The sequence below is a fragment of the Hesperophylax consimilis genome, chromosome 19, assembly GCF_061612785.1.
Source record: "Hesperophylax consimilis isolate HC1 chromosome 19, BYU_Hcon_1.0, whole genome shotgun sequence".
NCBI lineage: Eukaryota > Metazoa > Arthropoda > Insecta > Trichoptera > Limnephilidae > Hesperophylax > Hesperophylax consimilis.
This window is the reverse complement of record NC_142854.1, coordinates 468,303-488,893: the sequence shown is the minus strand read 5'-3', so window position 1 is coordinate 488,893 and position 20,591 is coordinate 468,303. Positions and strand designations below refer to the sequence as shown.

Below are 20,591 nucleotides of genomic sequence, written 5' to 3'. Positions count from 1 at the left end.
TGTGTCTAGTGTGGTAGTCGAAAAGCATGTAAAAACTGTACACATTAATATTTCATGAATAAATAAAAAAAAAAAATAAAAAAAATAAAAAAAATTATTTTATTTGCTATCATTTTTACCAGCATTGACCCGCACACATTGTAGCAAACTGTTTGACCCAAGTGATGCCATATTTAAAATTTTGACAATGTGAGTGGCAACAACCTAATGCTCAGCTGATCGCGGGGGACTGGCGTCGCAGACGAATTGACAAAATGTCGGCAACGTGTGCAAGTGTACGAATCTCCACGCAGATGTACGACAGTAATCATCAAGATACTTGAATTGTTGAGTATCAGAACTCGCGTAACCCAGTGGACGAAGAACCTTAGCCGACAATAATCCAGAGCGCGGTACCTCGAGGTAATTAACACAAAACATTACATAAATATAAAACGATAAACGACGCTCAAAAAAAAATAACTCAATATTTTCACGTTCTTCTCATTTTTTTCAAATACTTTTAAATTCAGGAGTAGAGGTTAGGAAAGGAATCAAACATATTCTTAGGTTTGGCCATCACATATTTGAAGCGCTGGGTAAAGTTGGCATTGATAAAATTTGGAATAAACAATTAATAAGATTTTATTTTGAGTGATTGATGGAAGAATTGCACAGTTGAAAAGTAATATTGCGTATTAATGGTGGCATTGAATGAACTTGTGAACAGAACTCACCGATGGTACGCTCGTTGAAGTTGAAGTTGGCAGAGATGATTTGCTCCTTGGACCACTGGGGGTCGTGGTTAGCATCGTCCTTGAAGAAGGTTTCCTGAAATTACAAAGGAACGTGAGACTTTATCCCACCCGAGGTGCACAGAGCAAGGGGCCTGTCCGGGGAAGGGGGGGACAGTTTCATACACTGTGAGTTTAACCCTTTTGTACCGTACATATAATATATGAAAATACTTAGATTTCTGAATTTTTCCCCATTGGTGGATTTCACATTTTCCAATTGCATGCTGCCTTTATGAGCTTTTTTTTATCAGATTTGAAGTACTCATTCAGGCGATAGCCATGTTTATATTTCGAAAGGTATTTTTTGTGATTAATCTCGACTTCCGCACCCTTTCAATTGTTTTTTTTTTAATGTATGTTTGTATTGTTTAATTTTTGTCATTTTAAGTGAAACACGTCCTTCGAGACCTAATGTTCTTTCAAATGAAAGTAACAATAATGTCTAGAGCAAGGGTTCCCAACCTCAAAAAGTCGGGAGTTACTTTTTACTTTAGTTTTCATGGGTTCGATTTCTAATAAATTTGTTTTTAACGATTTTTTAGTTCTTTAAAACATTGACCACTAATCTCTTGTTGGCCAGCGTATCCTAAAGAATACTATTAAAAAATCATTTCTCTGAAGATAACTAGCAACTCTGGGGAAACTACTAGTAGATTACATGGTATTTTTATAAATTTATAAATACATTCGGTCTTACTAAAAAACGTGGTGAAAATTTTATTCAATTGATTAACGACCGTGAATGTGAAAACCTTACTAATTGAAATGTAAAATAGAAACTGACATTATATCTTTATATACATTGTATATTTATATACTGTGTAACATAAAATCGTGTAACGAATGTGAAATTTTTTCTTTAGTAAGGCTGATTATGTGGTAAGATGGTACAATTGACAAAAACATAATTTTGCAAATAAACAAGTAAACTTTTAGGATAATAGAATCTGCTGGCGCATGGCGTAAACTTGGCATCAAAAAGTTAAGCCCTTAACACTTAAGAAGTTAAATACAAATCTAGCAAAATCAATTTGTCCTCCAATCAGAATATAATTATTGCTATCTGTGGTTGTAGATTTAAAATATCAAATAATTATTATTTTCAAAATGCACAATCAATTTTTTTTTTCAAATAATTGAACAAGTTGTTTTAAAGTACCAAAAATTATGTTTTATCACTGCCAGTTTTAATTCAGGCTCAAATGGTTAAAATGGTTAAAGTAAGGCAATCTTAGAAAGCAGAGCATTGTATTGTTTCACCTGCTTGGGGGGAGAAAAGCGGAAGCCCTCCGGCACGCCCGGGTTCCTCTTGAGGAACGAGCCGGTGGCCAAGCGCCGGGTCACCCACTCGATGGGGATCATGGAGCACTTCTTGGATAGGAAAGCATTGGGAGACACAGACTTCACAAAAGACGTCTTGATTCCTGGAAACAATGACGAATAGGTAAGACTAAACCATATAAACTCGAGTCATTTGTCTCAACTATTAATAACTGTGGCTCTATCCTACCAACTTTCTTTTGGATATGCTCGGAATGAACCATCTATGGGTCAGAAGGGATGTGCACATGGCTAAATATTTCTTCAAACTGATTGGTTGATGGTTAAAGAAATCGGCTATCACGAAGAGCATCCATTTACGTTGCCAATGGTTATCTCCATCACTGACAGCAGACTGTTTTATCTCCCGGCCATGGTTATGCCGGTGCGGAGGGCAGCCTTGCCGTTAAACAGAATTAATTTTGAAATCGACATATTTAGCATGATTTTGAATATGTTATAAATTAATTGAATTGAATTCTTATTAGTGGTTTTTCACCAGGGCAGGCAAGTATTTTTAACTCGAAATATCGTTTAGATTGCGAGGCTAGACTTATTTCCAGTAGATGGGGTTGGCTGCAGGCATGGGTATAGCCGCAAAATGACACCGGTCACCTACAGGCAGAATTGAATCCACCTCTCTACCAGCAGGGATAGTATTAGGTCACTTACCAGCAGCGTTAAGGATGTGGAAGACCTTGGCATTGGTCTGGTTGGAGATGGCCGCCTTGCCGCTGAGGTCGTGCGCCTTGACCCCGTCCCCCGCCGTGATGCGGTCCTTACTGACTAGCACGCAGTGGCCGGGATCCCCCGCGCAGTCGTACACCTGCTTAGTCTTGCCCTCTATCAGCAAGGCGCCCAGGTTGTATTCTCCGGCTAGAAGAAACGTCAACAATAGGTCATGGAAGAAAGATCACCGAGAACCGATACAGTTCAGTTAGAGAAGAGACTATTATAATATGTCTGCCTAGGAAAGGACTGTTGGACGGGGCAGACCAAGGTATGGGATCCTCTTTGCAAAATTGATAAATAAGGAAGGTGATAATAGGGAAGTCATTAAGAATGCGGACAATTATGCTGCATAGACACACAAACGTTTTTAATTAATGTTTTTGGAAATCTTGTAAAATATTTTAATTTGGAGATTGATTGATTTCATACCGACCCGAACGGGATTGTCCTTCCTGTTAACAAAACCATGGTACGTATGACGTCACACGTACCCTGCACGATTTCAATCATTTTGGCGGGCTTTGCAAACTTCGATTTTCATTTGTAAAAAAAAAAAAACACTGGTATAGTTAGGAGAGCATTCGTAAAAAATTTAATTGACTGGAATTCCTTATTGGGAAAAGTCAAAACTCTAGTGATTGTTCTCAACTCGGCCCTACCACAAACATCGGAACACCGGTTAACATGAATACTGCCGCGGTAACTTAAAACACAATGTCTTCCTAGAGACTCTCAAGGAAACACTGTGTTTTTATTTACCACGGCAGAATAAGAATATGATAATGAGAATAATGGAGCACATGGGTATCCGGAAACTAGTGGAACAAGCGGGAAACTGGTGAATTTAAAACTCGCGCAACCTGACCTAACACCGGACTTGGTATTAAAAATATATAAAACGTATTTGCAACTTCTCCTGGAATATGGAGTCCATATTTTGCAAAAGATATAGATATAATAGAGAGAGTACAGAGACGATTTACAAAAATACCAAAAGCTTTAAAAGACCAACAACACGAAGATAGACTCAAGGAAATAAGATTACCAACCTTGAAAGAAAGACGACAAAGGGTTGACTTGATCAAGGCTTTGTTTTATCTGGACATTATAGTTGCCTTGGCATCCAACTAATCTTCACCACCAACAAGGATATAAATCTCTGTGAGCAAATTAACAAAACACCTTTTGCATCCAAAACTAGGAAACACTTCCTTGCGAATAGAGTAGTGGATGCAACAACATTAAAAGTTATTATTCATAAGTATCATTGAATCCCTGACAGCCCTGAATTGTTAATGCCAAGTTGCGATGCCTACTCAGCTATTCCAGTACAATTAATTTAGTGGGTAACAATAAACTCACTACTGACTATTATCATAGACACCTCGTACTTTGACTTGTGACAGGTCTTATACAGACCTAGTATAAAGTAGTTCAAATATTGTTACACTGGTATATATATTTCTTTTGAATTATGCATTGTATTACAGCACTTATATTAATAACTGAATAAATAAATAATAAACGAACATGTCCTCGATTCTACTAATGTAAACCAATTTAGAGCTCAATTGGATTTTTATTTGGAGAGAAGACAGGATTGACTTATTTTAAATTGTGAAATCAATTAAATAATAATAATTCTTTTTTGGATGTGAACTTTCATTATCCAAGTAAATCGAACCCACAGTTCTAATTTTTAAGGTAATATTCGAAAAAAATCAGGATCCTATCTACTACTGTTGGGTTATTTACAGCTTTTTTTTGTCTTTTTTATAAAAAAAAAGCTCAGATCCTGTTGTACCCACTAGTTGCCGAACATCAAATACTATATAGACCAACTGATTTGAAGGAAATGTGTTAAAGGGACGGTCAGATGGCCGACCCTTCCCACCTGTTTCCTTGCGCTAGTACGAATTAAATCTGATTAAGGAGAGGCAAATGTATAATCATTATCTATTTACTGGGACCCGAGATGTCCTTGTGTCGGTTTTGCTATATGAGAGCTGTATGTATTATACAATCCTCCTTAGAGTTGTTTTCTCTCAGGTCAAAGAACACCGACAGAAATAATAACACAATATGTTTATGACCTATTTATCAGTTGGAAATATTGCTAGTTTGTTTGGTGGAGTGTTTATAAGACTCGACGATAAACAAAAACAGGCCTGATGTAACGCTGCTAAATATTTTCCATTCAATATTATTGTAAACATATTTACTTGTAATACAATAATAATAAAGTATGCTAAAAACTAGTAGTTCTCTGAACAGTACCCTCGCGTCCAAAAAAGTATATTTCTAATTTTCTGTTATTTTAAATCGAAACTAAAATTTCCTCTGAAATCGTAAGATTTCTAAGAAGGTACTTAAATACTTATCTCCTTAATTAAAAACAATGATTTCACATTTGAAAAAAGAATCTTTACTGAACTATTAACCTGTCATGTGCCAAAACTAAATTTTCACCGTGGGCCAAAATTTTCACCATTTTTTGCAAAATAATGTACTTATAAATTGTACCAGTAATGTGTTTATATATTTATAAAAATAGTATACAATCTAGCATACGTATTTTCCCCAGAATAACAATTCAATCAATGCACTAAAGAGTGAATAGAAAAAGTATGATCTGTAACTATTTGCCAGTTAACATAAGACGTTTCCACTCCTCGACCAATGAAATTGATTATCTGGTCAAGTAAGAATTGATCAAGTTCACCCGAAGTAAAATAAAATGGAGCATACTCCGGGCAGAAATAAGAAAAGCAAACTCGGGTAGTAACTACTAATGAAGTATTAGAAATAGGCCATAACAAGTTTAAATAAATTAAAACAAGTCTCAAAATAGCGAGAGGTCATCTAAGGTCGCGTAGAGATAGGGTACTCCTTTCCAAGCTATATTCTATACGGTGTGCGCTGTGTAGTAGATCAGAGAAGTCAATGAAATCTGAATGCAACGAGTTGTTTACAATCAATAAATTGTAACCTAGCTAAAGGTACATGCACTCGTATGGCCGGCCCCGAGCCAAACGGCGCCTGGCGCCAGTAAGATCCACAAAGGACCTATGTTAGGTATTATCAGCGCCTTGGCAAGTCGGCGCCTGGAGCGGACTGCTCTAAATGCGCCTTCACAGGGTGTGTTTTACTGTAGTGAAGTGCACCAGGTGCAATAAAAAAGCCACTGTTTTCTTTCCCGGTTTACAAATAACCTGAAAATACTAGAACTTAGCAAAGCTTCTGGCGCCCTATCATGTTGGGGGCTAGTCATCTTCACCTTTCAAGCTGTAGCGGAACTGCATTTGTTCCAGGGGTGGAATTGTAAATATTTTCCATTACCTGAACATTTGATTTTGTGTTATAGCAGACGCAAGAATATTATGCGGCCGGACAACATGGCAATATCATGAAAAATATACATTTGTTTCAATGTTTACATTTAGAAGAAGCATTAGCAACTCTTTAACGGTTTTCTTTGTGAAGTATAGTTTTAGGGACTTATTTTGTCGTTGTTAGCCTACGGATAATATCCTAAAAATGACTATTTTCGTGCAGTCTGATTTTTATAATAAATTTAGGTTATATTTTTTATTGGCTAATTTGTTAACAACATAATATATCAATAATAGCGAAGTGATGGTCAGAAATCAACAATTTGTAAGTAAGTTGAGACAAATTTAATGCGAAAGAACATTTTTGAACACCAGTCACATCGTTTTCGAAACCATGCAGTGAGGTTAAACGAAACGCTCTACAAGTATTTTACCAATTAGAACCAAAATGAATATGCGCGACAACTCGTACAATTAATAGCTAACTGATTGAACTTACCTTTAGTTAGTTTGGCCATTTCTTCTCAACTGAATGTAATAAAACTGAATGAAATTAAAATGAATGTAATCAACAATCAAGACGGGTAGACTTGCGGCGCGCAGCCGGTATCAAATTCAAATAAAATATTAAACTGAAAACTGAATGTTGTGTTGACAGAAGTAGGTAGGTAACTATAGTTGGCGGGCACCACGTGACCACGTGTGCGATGACACCAGTACCTACTCAGCGGACAGTGGCGCGACCTGCCTTTTTCCTCAGCCACTTCGCGCAATATGAATTTATTTAGGACAATATAAATATAGCGTCCAACGGAGGTTACATGATGTTTGTATTAACACTAGTAGTTCTTTGAACAGTAGAACTCGCGTAATGTTGATTATTCCGATTTAACAGCTCGTAACCCTCATGCGACACGTAACACAAACAAATTTACAGAGAAATGCAAAGGGCTCAATTTAAAACAGAACTTCGCTACCCTCAAAAAGAACGCAAAAGAGTCGTTTGAATCCCGAAACATGCCCACTTCCCATTTCTCATCATCAAATCGTTTTATATAACTCCATATCGCTTTCCATACAATCCCATACAGATGATGTGTTATAGGTGTGGGCGTGGCGACGATGATGCACCGTGATCTGCTAGCCAGGCTATTGCGGTCTACTCGCCATTCAATTTGGCAGTAAAATGATTATAGCCATGCTGGGGAAGCTAGTTTCATGGCTTCGTTACTTTCTCCCATACAAAGACATGGTATTCCGCGACAGATCCCCAGTTTATCTGACCTCCTCCTGAGGAAGATTATAGCATAGTTTGACACCTCAACTTATAATACGTATAGACCACGCCCTAATTATGCGTTATGCTTATAGCGTAATGCGTCTTAGGCTTTACGTTATACACTTCAAAGCGTTTTTTATAACACCATATCGCTCGCCATACAATCCCATACAGACCTGTCACACAAGACAGATGATGTGTTATACTTATAAGTGTGGACGTGACGAAAATGATAGGCCGTGATCTGCTAGCCAGGCGGTATTTAAAAATGATGCGACCAATTTACGGATCTGTAAGTTTCCCGATTGATCTGCCCCCTCTCTTGAGGAATATTGTGTGACACTTCAACATATAATCTGCAAAGGCCACTCCCAAATAAGCTTTGATGCATATAACGTAATGTGTCTTGAATTTTATATGATGTTCATGCACCTCGCAAAAATAATTTATTTTCTTGTTTCCGTTAGAAATTTAAACTAGAATTATCCCTCCCATTTTCACAGTAATGTTTTTCTAGCAAATTCTTAACGTCTGTAGTTAAGTTCTTACGTTCTTTAGGAATTGCACCTCCTTATTATGTATCAAAAGGCGAGTGGTGAAGTATTTTGATATTCCAGCGCATAAATAAACCCCTCACCTCCAGCGACGCAACCAGATGCAACTATTGCCCGCAACTAAAGTTGCTCGTGCGAGGACTTTTTTCTGTTTTAGATTTTGAAACTTGGGTTGATTTGCTGCTCTTTTTAGAGACGAAATTGACATTTTCCAATTTTCCCAAATCAATTCGTGAAACTTGTGTTAAATATTAGGGGTACTCACTCACCAAGATGCGCCACTGCGCATAAAGTCTTCAGTTCACAGTGAAAATAATATTTTTGTTATCGCGTTGATGAAACAGAATATTGCTACCCAGACGCAAATGAATATTATTGTTATGTTATAATATTATTGCCAAAAAAACTTAACTAACGCAACGGCGGCAAATTTATTGGTGTGGCCTCGCGGCAATTGAGTGGCTCTGGCAAAAACGTGGTAAATCACATTTTTACTATTTTGTAAACTTCACCTAAATGAATTTCAATTCATTCTTCAAGCGCCCTTTTGTGGCGAAAGCAAATGGAACGGGAGGGTAATGAGAACCAAAGAATGATTGTCAAAATAATATAATGTCCAGGCCAATGGCATTACTCTAGGACTCTAGGCCAACGGTTTCTAAAAGAGGTTCCGATTGAAGAGAGTTAGGGCGTGAGCGTGTTGCAGAAACCAGGCAGCCGACGCAGATAACCTGCGCTGGATCTTAATCGCGTTACCAACCTGAGATACAAACAAACAACACGCAATATCCCTCCTTGGTCGAGGGGTAGGGCTCTCCACTAGCAATCCGAAGGTCGCGGTGTAAAATCCCGGCGTAGGAAAGTAAAGTTTATTTAATGAATTTGTGTAATTTCACAATTCACTCAGTAGTACATTTGCAGCACGTTCCAGAGTGGAAGATACCTCGAATCGCCCTGGGTTCAGACCGACATTCAGAATGAAACTTTGCTTTACTTGAAATGGTTTCAGCCGTGTTTGGTGACCAGATCTGAATAGCTCATCTTCCTCTTCCCCTCTCCACTACTTTCAGTCTCACAACATACTCGGTTGGGAGCCGTTGGGACTATCAAAAGTCAATCATCTCAACAACACGCGTTGATGAAAAAAATACATTCTTCGCATTAAATATTTACAAAATAATTATAGTAAGTATTTCTTTTTAATTCAAATGTGACACCAAAACAAATTTTAATTTTAAGATAAAAAATTCAAATTAAAGCTGGCCGGCCCTATGCGGGCGCAATTGGTGCAGACCGCTCCGGGCGCCAAATTGCCAAGGCGCTAATAATACCTTAAACCTAACGGTTCCAACACATCGCCATTAATAATAAAAAAATATAAATCATCCGAATATTATTGATTACAGTGATCTCTTACCTAGACGTCTACTGGTTTTGAGCCCCTTGGCTAGAGCCCTACCCTAGAGCACAATCTAAGGGTTGATATCGTGCAGGGATTTTATAAAATATACATTTATTACTCCGTCCAACTCCAATAACATATTAGAAGTATTTAGTTGTATTTTTTGGGAAGACTCGCCGCTAGAAGTGCCTATGTAGCATGGCGCAATCATATCGTGCATAAAATCCGTGCCTCATAACTCGTGCCGCTAGGAGCTAGGAGGCGCTATTGTAGCATACTGCCATCAGAATCAGTGTTTGATATTCGTTACCTAGGCTCACCTAAGTTGGATTTACGACCATAAAACTTGCAGAGCATTTGTTCCATTGCTCGAAAAGAAAAATAAGATGACGAAAAATGTGTTGCAACTCAGGCGAAACTGATTTGCTACATCTAGTGATCTTTATATTCCGAATACTGAGTCGTTAATTACTACGAAAACAGGTTTATTAGGTATTAATAATAATAATAATAAATATAACATGTAGGTACTTGAATAATGTCCCAGATTTCACCGCGGGCAATGTCTCAATGGCTTTATCGGGCCTTATCTTGCCAGGGTGATACTGAGAGAATTCCCAACTAAATGAAACACTGTTTAGAAAAGTCCGAGAAAGTACAAAAATTTAATCGTGCTATCATGAATATGAAAATATTGACCAGTGGTTTTTAGATAAGATCCCCTCAATAAAGAAAGAAAAATAAAACAGAGTACAACAACACGTGGCATACAAACCATACGTTTTAACATAAAGTTGGTCGGTAAAGCTGAGGAATGCTTGCGTTCGTAGTAATTTGATAACAAGTAATTACATTATAATATTATAACATAACTGCCATTACGAGCATGAAGCATGGGCGATGGGCCTGTCACTGGAATTCAAGTCATTTCGCGTTTGAGCGTCGGCACATTCAGTTAGGTTCTTTTCGCCTTTCCGTCGGAGATCCTTCCTCTTTCTCCTCTTCTTCTTCTTCACAATCAGTCGTCTGTAAGTTTACTTATTATTATTATTTTTTTGTCGAGTGATCTCGTCAACAACAACCTGTTGCTTGTTGACTTTTGAACATCACGTGTTGTCCAATAATTAAAGGTTAAATAGATGTTTCAACTTTAGGATTCACTTTAATGAAGGGATTTACTAGGCAGAGAGGATAGAATGCCACTCAATGCACACAAAACTCTCTGTTATACCGACTCTTGACATGACCCCACTGAAGTATCTGCCATGTCTTCAAACATCCCCCACATCTTGCTAGTATATGAACATGTAGCTAGTTTTAAATTATAATTCATTCAAACGTAGCAACAAAACAAGTCAGAGGGTGGAACGCATTTGCTAAGAATTACATTCAAGTAATTACCAAGGTTGGTTGTATGGGTATTTTTTTATTCCATGATTAGTCCTTGATGTGTTCATTATCTGCGTTTCCTGATCACCAGGGTTATGGTTTTACAAATATGTTTTCTCTCATCATATTATTGAAATGTTATGAAGTTTATACTACCTTAACACTCTCCTTGCACTGAATCCTTATTCATATTCCTTCAGCTCTTCCACCATTATGTATGTAATACATTAATTAAATTAGAATCCTGTATAACGATCCTTGCAATCTTTATCTGTATTTCATCAGGCATCTAATATTGTTTACTGCAAATGCACTTTGTTATTGTTTAAAATAAAAAATCTCTCCGCACTCTGTGAGTTCTTCCTACTTTGCGAAATAAATTTAATGTTCGTACTGGGTACTCTTTTGCTGTCACGAGTGCTAATAACATTACTTGAACTATCTGTTTATTCAGATTGTATCTGTACAATCTGTACATGTACTGTTGTTGACCTCCCGCAGAGAGTGACCTGTGACCTGGGCTGCGTCACTCGTAAAGTCCCTTGTTTGTCAAGATCGTGTGTTGACATCGTTCGGCACCACACTCTCGGGCTGGGCTCATCTCAATAAGCAACTCCAGTCTTGAAACAATTCTAACTTGATTTAGCTGAACCTAATTCCCTTTTCATTAATATCTAATGCTGCTTATAAACAGGAAAAATGCGCGAGCGAAACAACCAATTATGGGAAAGGAATGAAGCAAAGAAGTTGTTTCTTCGTTTGCTTTGTCCCTTTCCCATAATTCGTGGTTCGGTTCGCGGATTTTTCTCCTGTTTATACGCAGCCTGAGGCTGGAGAGATTTGGTTTTCACCGGCTCTGGTCTCCAGCCATTTCCCTCAATCACTTCTCCTGGGGCACCCCTGACACCGGTGTCAGCGGCAGTCTTTGGGACCTGTAGAAGCTTTCGATAGTTTCATGTTTCCTGAATAGGATTAATTTAATATTCTGGCGCTTTATCTTTAACGTTCAACTGGGCACATTGTTACGCAGAACATGTGTGAACTAATAATTATTGTAGAATCGCTTACATTATTTGTTTTTATCAGAGAACCTTGATTTTATTGACTTTATACCTAAACAAACGAGTGCCATATTGAACATTGCAGTTAATGCTGTGATTTCACTAAATTCATTCTATTGAAACATCAATTCTATTTCCGAACCTTGGAAATAATGTTGTTATATTTTTAAAATTAAATAAGACAGTACGTAGGTTTGTTTAACATTACTGGGAACTATTTCAGTTATAATATTTAAAACCTGAGTACAAGCGAAACAGTTATTCATATTAGTGTAAAAAAAAAGTAACTCATTCTTATTACAAAAACTGTAGTTTTTTTAATCACATCACAAAGCTACCAAAATGATATTACAATCAAATCTGTTTTCACCATCCAGTGACAGAATTGTAGTCCGAGAAAAAAAATGGGAACTGTGGAGAATTTTGTCATTTACTTGGTGAATGTGATGTACTTTTTGTCAAAGCACAAAAAGTTATTTATTTATCTTCAGGAAATCAACAGTTGAATTTTATAATTTTTTTACATTTTAACAAAAATACAACCAAATATATATTTCCTCCTTGTGTTAAGAAATAAACAGAATTATATAACCTGATGAAGGTTCGGGGTGAACTGAAACTGGTTGGTTATATAAATTATATATTCCTGATGAAAGTTGAACCGAAACCAAACTCCCAAAAGTAATAAATTAAATTCAAAATAAATGTTAAAAAAACACTCTTTTATGAACTTTTTATATTTATTCAGCTCACAATACAAGATGTCTACTTTTGATATCTGCTAGTATTATTACGCTAGTTGTAATTATTACGTAATCTGGCCTGGCAAGAATTTTGTTTACAGTTTGTTGGATCCACTTTGAATAGGATGGAAGAGCATGCGGAGCGAGAGCAGGTACATTAAATTGAATCTGATTGTTTGTCTTCAGGTCCCAGCAGTTGGCATGGAAGCTGGAGACGGCTCGGAGGGGGTGGCGGGGAGTGTTCAGATCCACAAGAAGCCCGGCCGAGGAGCCGTGGAGTCAGGTAGGATTGCGACATGACGTATTGAAGGCACGGGGAGGGGAGAAGGATGTGCGACTCATGGTGGTGTTGGTTGCAGGTCTGACGTGCGAGTGCGGGGTGTTTGGAGCCATCGCGGGCGGAGAGTGGCCCACGCAGCTGGACATCGCTCAAGTCATCTGCCTCGGCCTGGTGGCACTGCAACATAGGTTTGTTTTAACTCTACTATGCTTACATATAAATTTTAAAGTTAAAATTCAAGTTCTGTTATTCTTTTGTCATGGGCCTGTTGTTTCACTGTACTTATATAATAACAGAAGTTGAATAGGACTCAACAGTTATAATGTATTGTAATATATGTATAATTATTCAGCTAATCATAGGTTTTCACTTTGAAATTTGATAAATTGCCGCAAATGTTTTTTTAAATGCCTACACTCTAAAGTCATAGTTTTTACCATTATAATGAGAATTAACAAATTAACATTAGTGAGATCCTCTAATCCAATTATTAAAACTTATTTTAACAATTATGTTTATTATTCCTATTGAGCTTTGACAAATCCCTTTCTGCAGTCCCTTAACCCGCCTCGCAAATGTTGCCCAGCCGTTTGTAAATATATGTATGTAACGTATTATATTTAAAGTGTTAATAATGAGAGTAAAAATAGTTTTTCGATTTCTCCAACAATGATGAAGTAATGAGCTTTCAGAGTGAACATTGGTGAAATGTATGCTATTGTGTCTCGTGACATCATACGCAGCACAATTCTAATGGCAGTTACAGTACTGTTATATTGCAAGCGTTTCAGCCGGCCGCAAATATCAATGTTTTGACGGCTTATTTCTTCGGTATTTTCCAAAGATTCTAGTTCTCAGTGTGCTCTAATTAATACTTTTGTAAATAACATGAAATTTCATTATAGAAGACAACCTTATTGTGTTAATTTGTGGCTCACGAATATAATGTCGTCAACGGCAATCCATCACCGCGTAAATCATATTTGGCCACTTTTCAGGAGAGACAAAACTGGCGATGATTTCACCCAAAAGGAAGGCACTTGAGATACTAATATCGCTGTAGGACTATTCCCTTACATTGAAAAAATCGTATATTAATCCAACCGATGGAGGTTTATTACCGCTGTCGAATGGCATTGCAGGATGACTTACGCGGTGATGTTACATATGCAGTGGTGACGGATTGCCGTCGATGATATATACCTAATAATTCAAGGCCATTTGGCTTTATAGAAAAGTTGCAATTGGAGTGGCTTGGACATCTGTTTAGAATAGAACACATTTCTGGACTGAGCTGCAAGGAGAGACGTTTCTCTGTATGATGTTGTAATATGGTTCTGTCACTTCCAGGGGGCAAGAGTCGGCGGGTATCGTGACCTCTGAGGGCTCCAAGAAGAGCTTCCATGTACACAAAGGAATGGGCCTCATCAGCAATATCTTCAGCGATGACTCCATGAAGAAGCTGAAGGGCAACCTGGGAATAGGACACACCAGGTAACAACCCCCATTACATTAATAGTACACAACTGCTGACCCTTAGAATTTGGCAGTTCCAAAGTACCTATAAAAACCTGTGCAGAAATGGCGAAATGACAAATCGTCCGAGTAAATCTGGCTTTCAAGAAACTGGGCGTCTTGTATGGATTCTTCAACTGGCAACAGGGGCGCTCTTGTGCGAGTACAGACTTCAGGTGGGAATGTTGTACTTGTTCTATCAGTATTTCAATGGAAGATGCAGGAGGAATAGAGGAACCAGTGTCATTGATCCCTTTGACACTAGTGCACAGTTGGGAAGCACGTCAAACGCGTGACCAACATTTGTACATTTGTCACATGAGAACGGGTGGCTTCTACAAGAAGCCTTCGCCAAGTTCTTGTGTTCAACAGCTTGGCTGTGTTTCCTCCCTCCCACAAAATGGGTCTCTTCTCTGATTTAAATTAGGTTTTTAGGTTCTCTATGTGATGTAGATTTTCCAGTTTCCCGCTTGTGCTACTAGTTTCTGGACATCGTGTGTAAATGGTTGGTACTAGCAGCGCCTGTGATGGCAGATGCGTTGGCAGCTTTTTAGAGTTTTATAAACAGCCATTAAATCTTGCATTTAGTATCTAATTGATGCTTCCATGATAACTCAACACAATGATTATTCAACACACCTTTAATTTTTCTTTTTAAATTCATTAAAAGTGATGTAAAAAACATCCTACAAACCTCACCTAGTTTTTTGTCATCACTTTTCATGACTATCGCTTTTTAAAGGTGTGTTGAATTGTCATTGTGATGAGTTATCCGGTTACCGTAATTGATTATATGCTAATTGGAGTACTTTTGCAGTCCAGCTCCCGTGTTCTCTTGTTTATATGTTATTTAATATAACCACTGCCTTATATTATTATGTTTATGTATGTACAGCTACCATATTGTAAGAAATTAGATTTGCACAAGATGTGTGGGGGCCATCTTGCCTCCCTTGCTTCTGTCGGGTTTGCACGCTTCGTAAGATAAGTAATAGTGACTGTCATTTGCAGATACTCCACATCGGCCGCAAGCGAAGAGGTGAACTGCCAGCCTTTTGTGGTGCACACGGCGTACGGGCAGCTGGCCCTGGCACACAACGGGGAGCTGCTCAACTGTCACTCGCTGCGCAAGATGGTGAACATATATATATTTAATACTAGCTGAATTACCGGAGAAATCAGATGTAGACAGTAATATTTCTCTTATTTTGGACACCAAATGTCCAAAATTTCATCCAAAGTATCCAATTTCTGCTTTAGGTAGCTGACACATTACGCTATACTCATCATGTCTTAGCCTATTTCAGCATATCGCTGGTCATACGCTAACAATGGTAATGTATGGCGAGCTATATGCTGAAATAGGCCAAGCCACAAAAATGTACTGTGGTCTGTCACAGGCTTTAAGGGATGGGAAATAAAACTGTAGATTTGTATAAAACACAATCATTGTTTTATTTTGTTATAAAACAAAGGGTCTGTCTTTGATTGTACTCTTGTTCAGTCATCTCAGGATTGTTTTGAATTTAAGTGCTATATTCAAACTGATTGTGCCAAGAATTCAGATGAGCGATAAACCTAGCGAAACCTACCTACATAATAATTTTTTTTTTTTCAGAAAATAATTTTAATTCTGTCTTTGTATTGTGTATTTAAATTGTTTCAATTTCTTAGGTAGAGTTAGATTTCGTGATTTTTCAAGGGTCTGCACTTTTCAGCGAACATGCAATTATTTATTTACGCCTATTAAGGCTTTTACATACATATATAACAATATTTAAGAAATTATACTCGTAAATAGTGCAGGAAATGACTGTTTAAAACACATACATATAAAAAAAAAATTCGTTGAATTTGATCCACACAGTATGTAGGTACAAAATATAAATATAAAATATCCAAAATAATTTTTTTGTTTCCGCCGACAAAATACTTTTCACGTGCAAAATACTGTAATTCTGTCAATTTAAATAGCTTTATCAAAATATTCCCCTACAATTATAATATTCTGTGATTTTTCGCAGGTCTGCGCTAGTGTACTAATAATAAACGACAGATTCTACTTGATTAAAGTGTTCTCTTGTTTACAATGTTATTCTGTGGGCAGGTGCTAGCCCGCGGAGTGGGTTTGTCCACGCAGTCGGACTCGGAGCTGATCACGCAGGCGCTGTGCGTGCGGCCGGAAGGTGAGCGCGAGGGCGGCGCCCCCGACTGGCCGGCGCGCATCACGGCGCTCATGCAGCTGGCGCCGCTGTCCTACTCGCTAGTCATCATGACTGAGGAGTGCATCTACGCCGCGCGGGACCCCTACGGCAACAGGCCGCTGTGCATCGGCAAGATATTGCCGCTCAGTGCAGGTACATTAGTTGACTTCATTCTTCTTGACAGTACTAACACAGATTCTTTTTTCTGTAAGTTACCGCCCTGAATGAATTTTTAGATCAACAAATTTTTCAGACCTCATTGTTTGAATATCCCAACTTTTTAATTTTGTAGAATTATCACTATTAAGCAAGTCCAGGTCCAAGACCAATAAGGCATCCTGGGAACAAAAGCAAAGATAATGTTTATTGTTGTAGGTATTCAATAATTCTAAACTATTTTGAGGTTACTTTTGAGATTCTATGTTTATTCAATTTCGCACTATTTCACTTGCGATATTATGCACCCGATCGAACTGGAACCAAGATGAATAGGACACTGTATTCCTAAACCAATCATCATAATACACTTGCTGTCCCTCTTCCGCTAGTAATAATAAGTAGGCGTAAACAAGACAAAGGGCTGTTGCATAAATATATTTAATTTAAAAAAAAAAAAAAAATTCAAAGTATATTTTATTTACTTATAAAATTTTACATCTTCTATCTAATATATTCTTTTCTAGGACTACTATAATATTATTTACTACTTAATACTAAAATTTGGACTTCACAACATTGAGACATAATCCACGAAAAACTTTTCATTCATTGAACATTATAAAACCTTATAAATATTGTTTTGTATTCCCGATAAATTTGTTATTTGGAGTCGACTTTCGCTGCTTTCCATCATTGCTTGTTACTGATTCTATTTTCATTGTTCCCAGTCAGTAAATGTGTTGTGTTGCAGGTGGCGATGCGGGCTGGGTGGTGTCGAGTGAGTCGTGCGGCTTCCTGTCCATCGGGGCTCGCTACGAGCGCGAGGTGCTTCCGGGGGAGATAGTGCGGCTGACGCGCGAGGGACCCAGCACGGTGGCGTTGGTTCCACTGCCCCCCGGCAAGGAGCAAGCCTTCTGCATATTCGAGTATGTTTACTTCGCCAGGAGTGACAGCATGTTCGAAGGTATGTGCCCAGATTTGATTTTTTTTAAATTTATTTATCTATCAATATAAAGTTTTTTACGTGTATTTATCGACATTTGTCTCACTAGGGTACATCTGTGTCGATAAATGATCCGTTTGGCGTGTTTCCCGACTATCCGGCTATTCTCGACCGGTGCCGAAGGGATCAATGACGCTAGTTCCTCGCAGAATATTCCATTGAAATGCAAGTAGAACATGGATAATGTTCAAGAAATTTGATTTTGTTTTGCTAAATATTGCGCATGTGTGTTGCAGGTCAGATGGTATACTCTGTTCGCTTGCAGTGCGGCAGGGAGTTGGCTAGGGAAGCGCCGGTTGATGCGGATATAGTCAGTTCCGTGCCAGAATCCGGCACTGCCGCGGCCCACGGATATGCTAGACAGGTAACCATACCATTATGTAATATAGTAGCATGAATTTGCAACAGGCTAACTTGAGACGGTGAAATATTAATATTGGTGTGTATGTCCAGTCAGGAGTGCCATTTGCCGAGGTGCTATGCAAGAATCGCTACGTGGGGCGCACATTCATCCAGCCCAGCACGCGACTGCGGCAGCTGGGCGTAGCCAAGAAGTTCGGCGCCCTGTCGGAGAATGTGCGTGGCAAGCGGCTGGTGCTGATCGACGACTCCATCGTGCGCGGCAACACCATCGGACCCATCATCAAGCTGCTGCGGGATGCCGGCGCCAAGGAGGTCCACGTGAGAATCGCCAGCCCCCCGCTGCAGTACCCCTGCTATATGGGAATCAACATTCCTACGCGCGAGGAACTCATCGCCAATAGGCTGTCGCCGTCGCAACTGGCTAAACACGTTGGTTAGTATTTCAATACTTACTACATTTTATTTTTAACCCTTGGAATGCCAGCGGATTTGTTAGGAACTCACCGCATTTGCCTTGATTTTATTTTGAATCATAAAAAATGCTCCTGCATTACTTACTTACTTGGTAAGCAAATAATGTATCTTAACATTATTCTAGCTTGTCATTTCGTCACTTGCAAACATTAATTTTTATCTGTGAAAAAACGTGTCACAAATTCTGTATCAAATGTCATAATTTTTCCTTTTTAAAAGTTATAATAGGTACTGTATTTATTTACATATTCACTCATATTACGGCTCATTTTTATTGTGAAGAAATCTGGAAAATATAACAAAACTCGAGGATATTTTCATATTTCTTCATTATATTATTTTTATTTTTTATTAGAGAAAAAATAATAAAAAAGAGATAAAAAATGCATCCCGGGGAAACTAGATATTAACAATTTTTATAAATGTATAAACACATTATCGGGCTCATGGCGGGTCGCTTGGCATTGTAGCTGGCATACTAAGGGGGATTAGGGAGGTTTGGATTTAGTTTTGTTTTCCCTGAGGAAAATATTGTCATCTTTGGGTATGCTGTGTAGGGGGTCTTTTAAAGAAAATAAGGGAGAGGAAGTTAGGACAAACCTAACTCAAACCACTTACGTTTGGTGGTACCCATACCCGCCTTGGTATTGAATTGATGTTGTTTTCAGGTGCGGATAGCCTGTGTTACCTGAGCGTGGAAGGACTGGTGAGCGCAGTGAGGTTCAACATGAAGGCTCCGGGAGGGGGCCCCGGGGGCCACTGCACCGCCTGTCTCACGGGACACTATCCCGGGGGGCTGCCCGACCACCTGGACTGGTGATGGCGCTCCTGTCCTACTCCCAAACAGATAAAACATGTCTTCCAGATGAATGAATCTAAAAGATTTGTCATAGTGTCTTAGTTGAGAGGAGTGTCGCAGTACGCAGTAAGATGCTACTAACATTCTGGATATTAATATGCGTAGTGCGGTGAAGTGCTCCTTATCAATATGCGTAGTGCGTCCCTTACAGTGTAATTATTGCCCTTTACAGTGTAATGTGGAGTTTGCAGTGCCTTCAAAAGTGTTCCTTTCACAGTTAAAATGTCCCTTAATAATATGCCTTTATAGTGGAGTCAAAAAGCGAAACTTCATACTGTGATAATTTAAGATGTGTGCTTGTTGTATCTTCCAATGACATTACTTATATGTAATTATATACTAAAAATATCTTTTAAGTTTACTAAGAAATCTCTCTTAGGTTTACTGAGAAATCTTTCATAGGTTTACTAAAAAGTCTCTCAGATTTCTCTCAGAAGCCATCGATCAGGAAAATTTATGAATGTTTATTTGGTTTTAAAATTTAATTAGATCAATTTCTATGGAAAAGTATATTTGAAGTTTGTTTTTGGCTTGTTTGTACAAATTATTTTGTAGACATTCCTGTTAAGTAAATGATATTCTGGAATTTGTTGTGATTATTTATGAATATCATGACATTTGTCTTCTCGTTGTTTTTTGTGAACATGTAGAAGTCCACTATAGTGGCGTCGTGTCGGTGGCTACTCGGAAAATAATTAATCATTCCCGTTCATTCTTTAAAACAATTCCAAAATACTATGTTGTTTTTGTGCTTTTTTTACAAAACAAATTTAAATGACATCTTTATTTGTATAAAAGTATAAACTAATTTAAAGTGTTTTATTTGACCGAAATTGTGTGTGTGGTTTCAGTTGAAGGGGAAATATAGCAGATAGTCCGATGGCTTCACAACCAATTTGTCATTATTAGCTGCGTATTTACCTAAATGGGACGGCCAGATACGGACGGAACGCCATAGTCCGATGGTTTTACAACTAATCTGTCATTATTAGCTGCGTATTTACCTAAATGGGAGAGCCAGATACGGACGGGACGCCATAGTACGATGGCTTCACAACTAATCTGTCATTATTAGCTGCGTATTTACCTAAATGGGAGAGCCAGATACGGACGGGATGCCATAGTACGATGGCTTCACAACTAATC

General features: G+C 38.2%; 2 protein-coding genes across 3 annotated transcripts in view; one reads left to right on the top strand and one right to left on the bottom strand.

The window, feature by feature from the left end:
• Positions 1-6,815, bottom strand: part of Paics (PAICS bifunctional enzyme) — a 29,661-nt gene extending 22,846 nt beyond the window's left edge. The window contains exons 1-4 of the mRNA XM_089643341.1: positions 6,660-6,815; positions 2,769-2,972; positions 2,037-2,200; positions 717-810 (exon numbers count right to left, since the gene is read on the bottom strand). Coding sequence (XP_089499467.1) covers positions 717-810; positions 2,037-2,200; positions 2,769-2,972; positions 6,660-6,678 — 481 coding nt within the window. The 5' untranslated portion in view covers positions 6,679-6,815. The remainder of the gene's footprint in view (positions 1-716; positions 811-2,036; positions 2,201-2,768; positions 2,973-6,659) is intronic.
• Positions 6,816-10,116: 3,301 nt separating this feature from the next.
• LOC149414598 (amidophosphoribosyltransferase-like) lies at positions 10,117-20,267 on the top strand. 2 transcript variants are annotated; one of them, XM_089643598.1, is made up of 10 exons: positions 10,117-10,423; positions 12,775-12,871; positions 12,948-13,056; positions 14,219-14,362; positions 15,395-15,518; positions 16,491-16,740; positions 17,498-17,710; positions 17,986-18,113; positions 18,203-18,545; positions 19,255-20,265. In XM_089643598.1, exons 2-10 carry the CDS (start codon positions 12,790-12,792, stop codon positions 19,404-19,406), a joined length of 1,545 nt encoding a protein of 514 aa, XP_089499724.1. In that variant the 5' UTR covers positions 10,117-10,423; positions 12,775-12,789; the 3' UTR covers positions 19,407-20,265. The 2 variants fall into 2 exon arrangements, with proteins under 2 accessions (XP_089499724.1, XP_089499725.1); XM_089643599.1 differs by having other exon boundaries at positions 10,126-10,239; positions 19,255-20,267.
• Positions 20,268-20,591: the final 324 nt, after the last annotated feature.

Excerpts from the sequence above, each read along its gene's own strand:
- LOC149414598 (XM_089643599.1), top strand. The coding sequence starts at position 12,790 with ATGGAAGCTGGAGACGGCTCGGAGGGGGTGGCGGGGAGTGTTCAGATC. Across the intron at positions 15,519-16,490 it reads GTCACTCGCTGCGCAAGATG|GTGCTAGCCCGCGGAGTGGG; the intron begins GTGAACATATAT and ends TTCTGTGGGCAG. Across the intron at positions 17,711-17,985 it reads GAGTGACAGCATGTTCGAAG|GTCAGATGGTATACTCTGTT; the intron begins GTATGTGCCCAG and ends TGTGTGTTGCAG.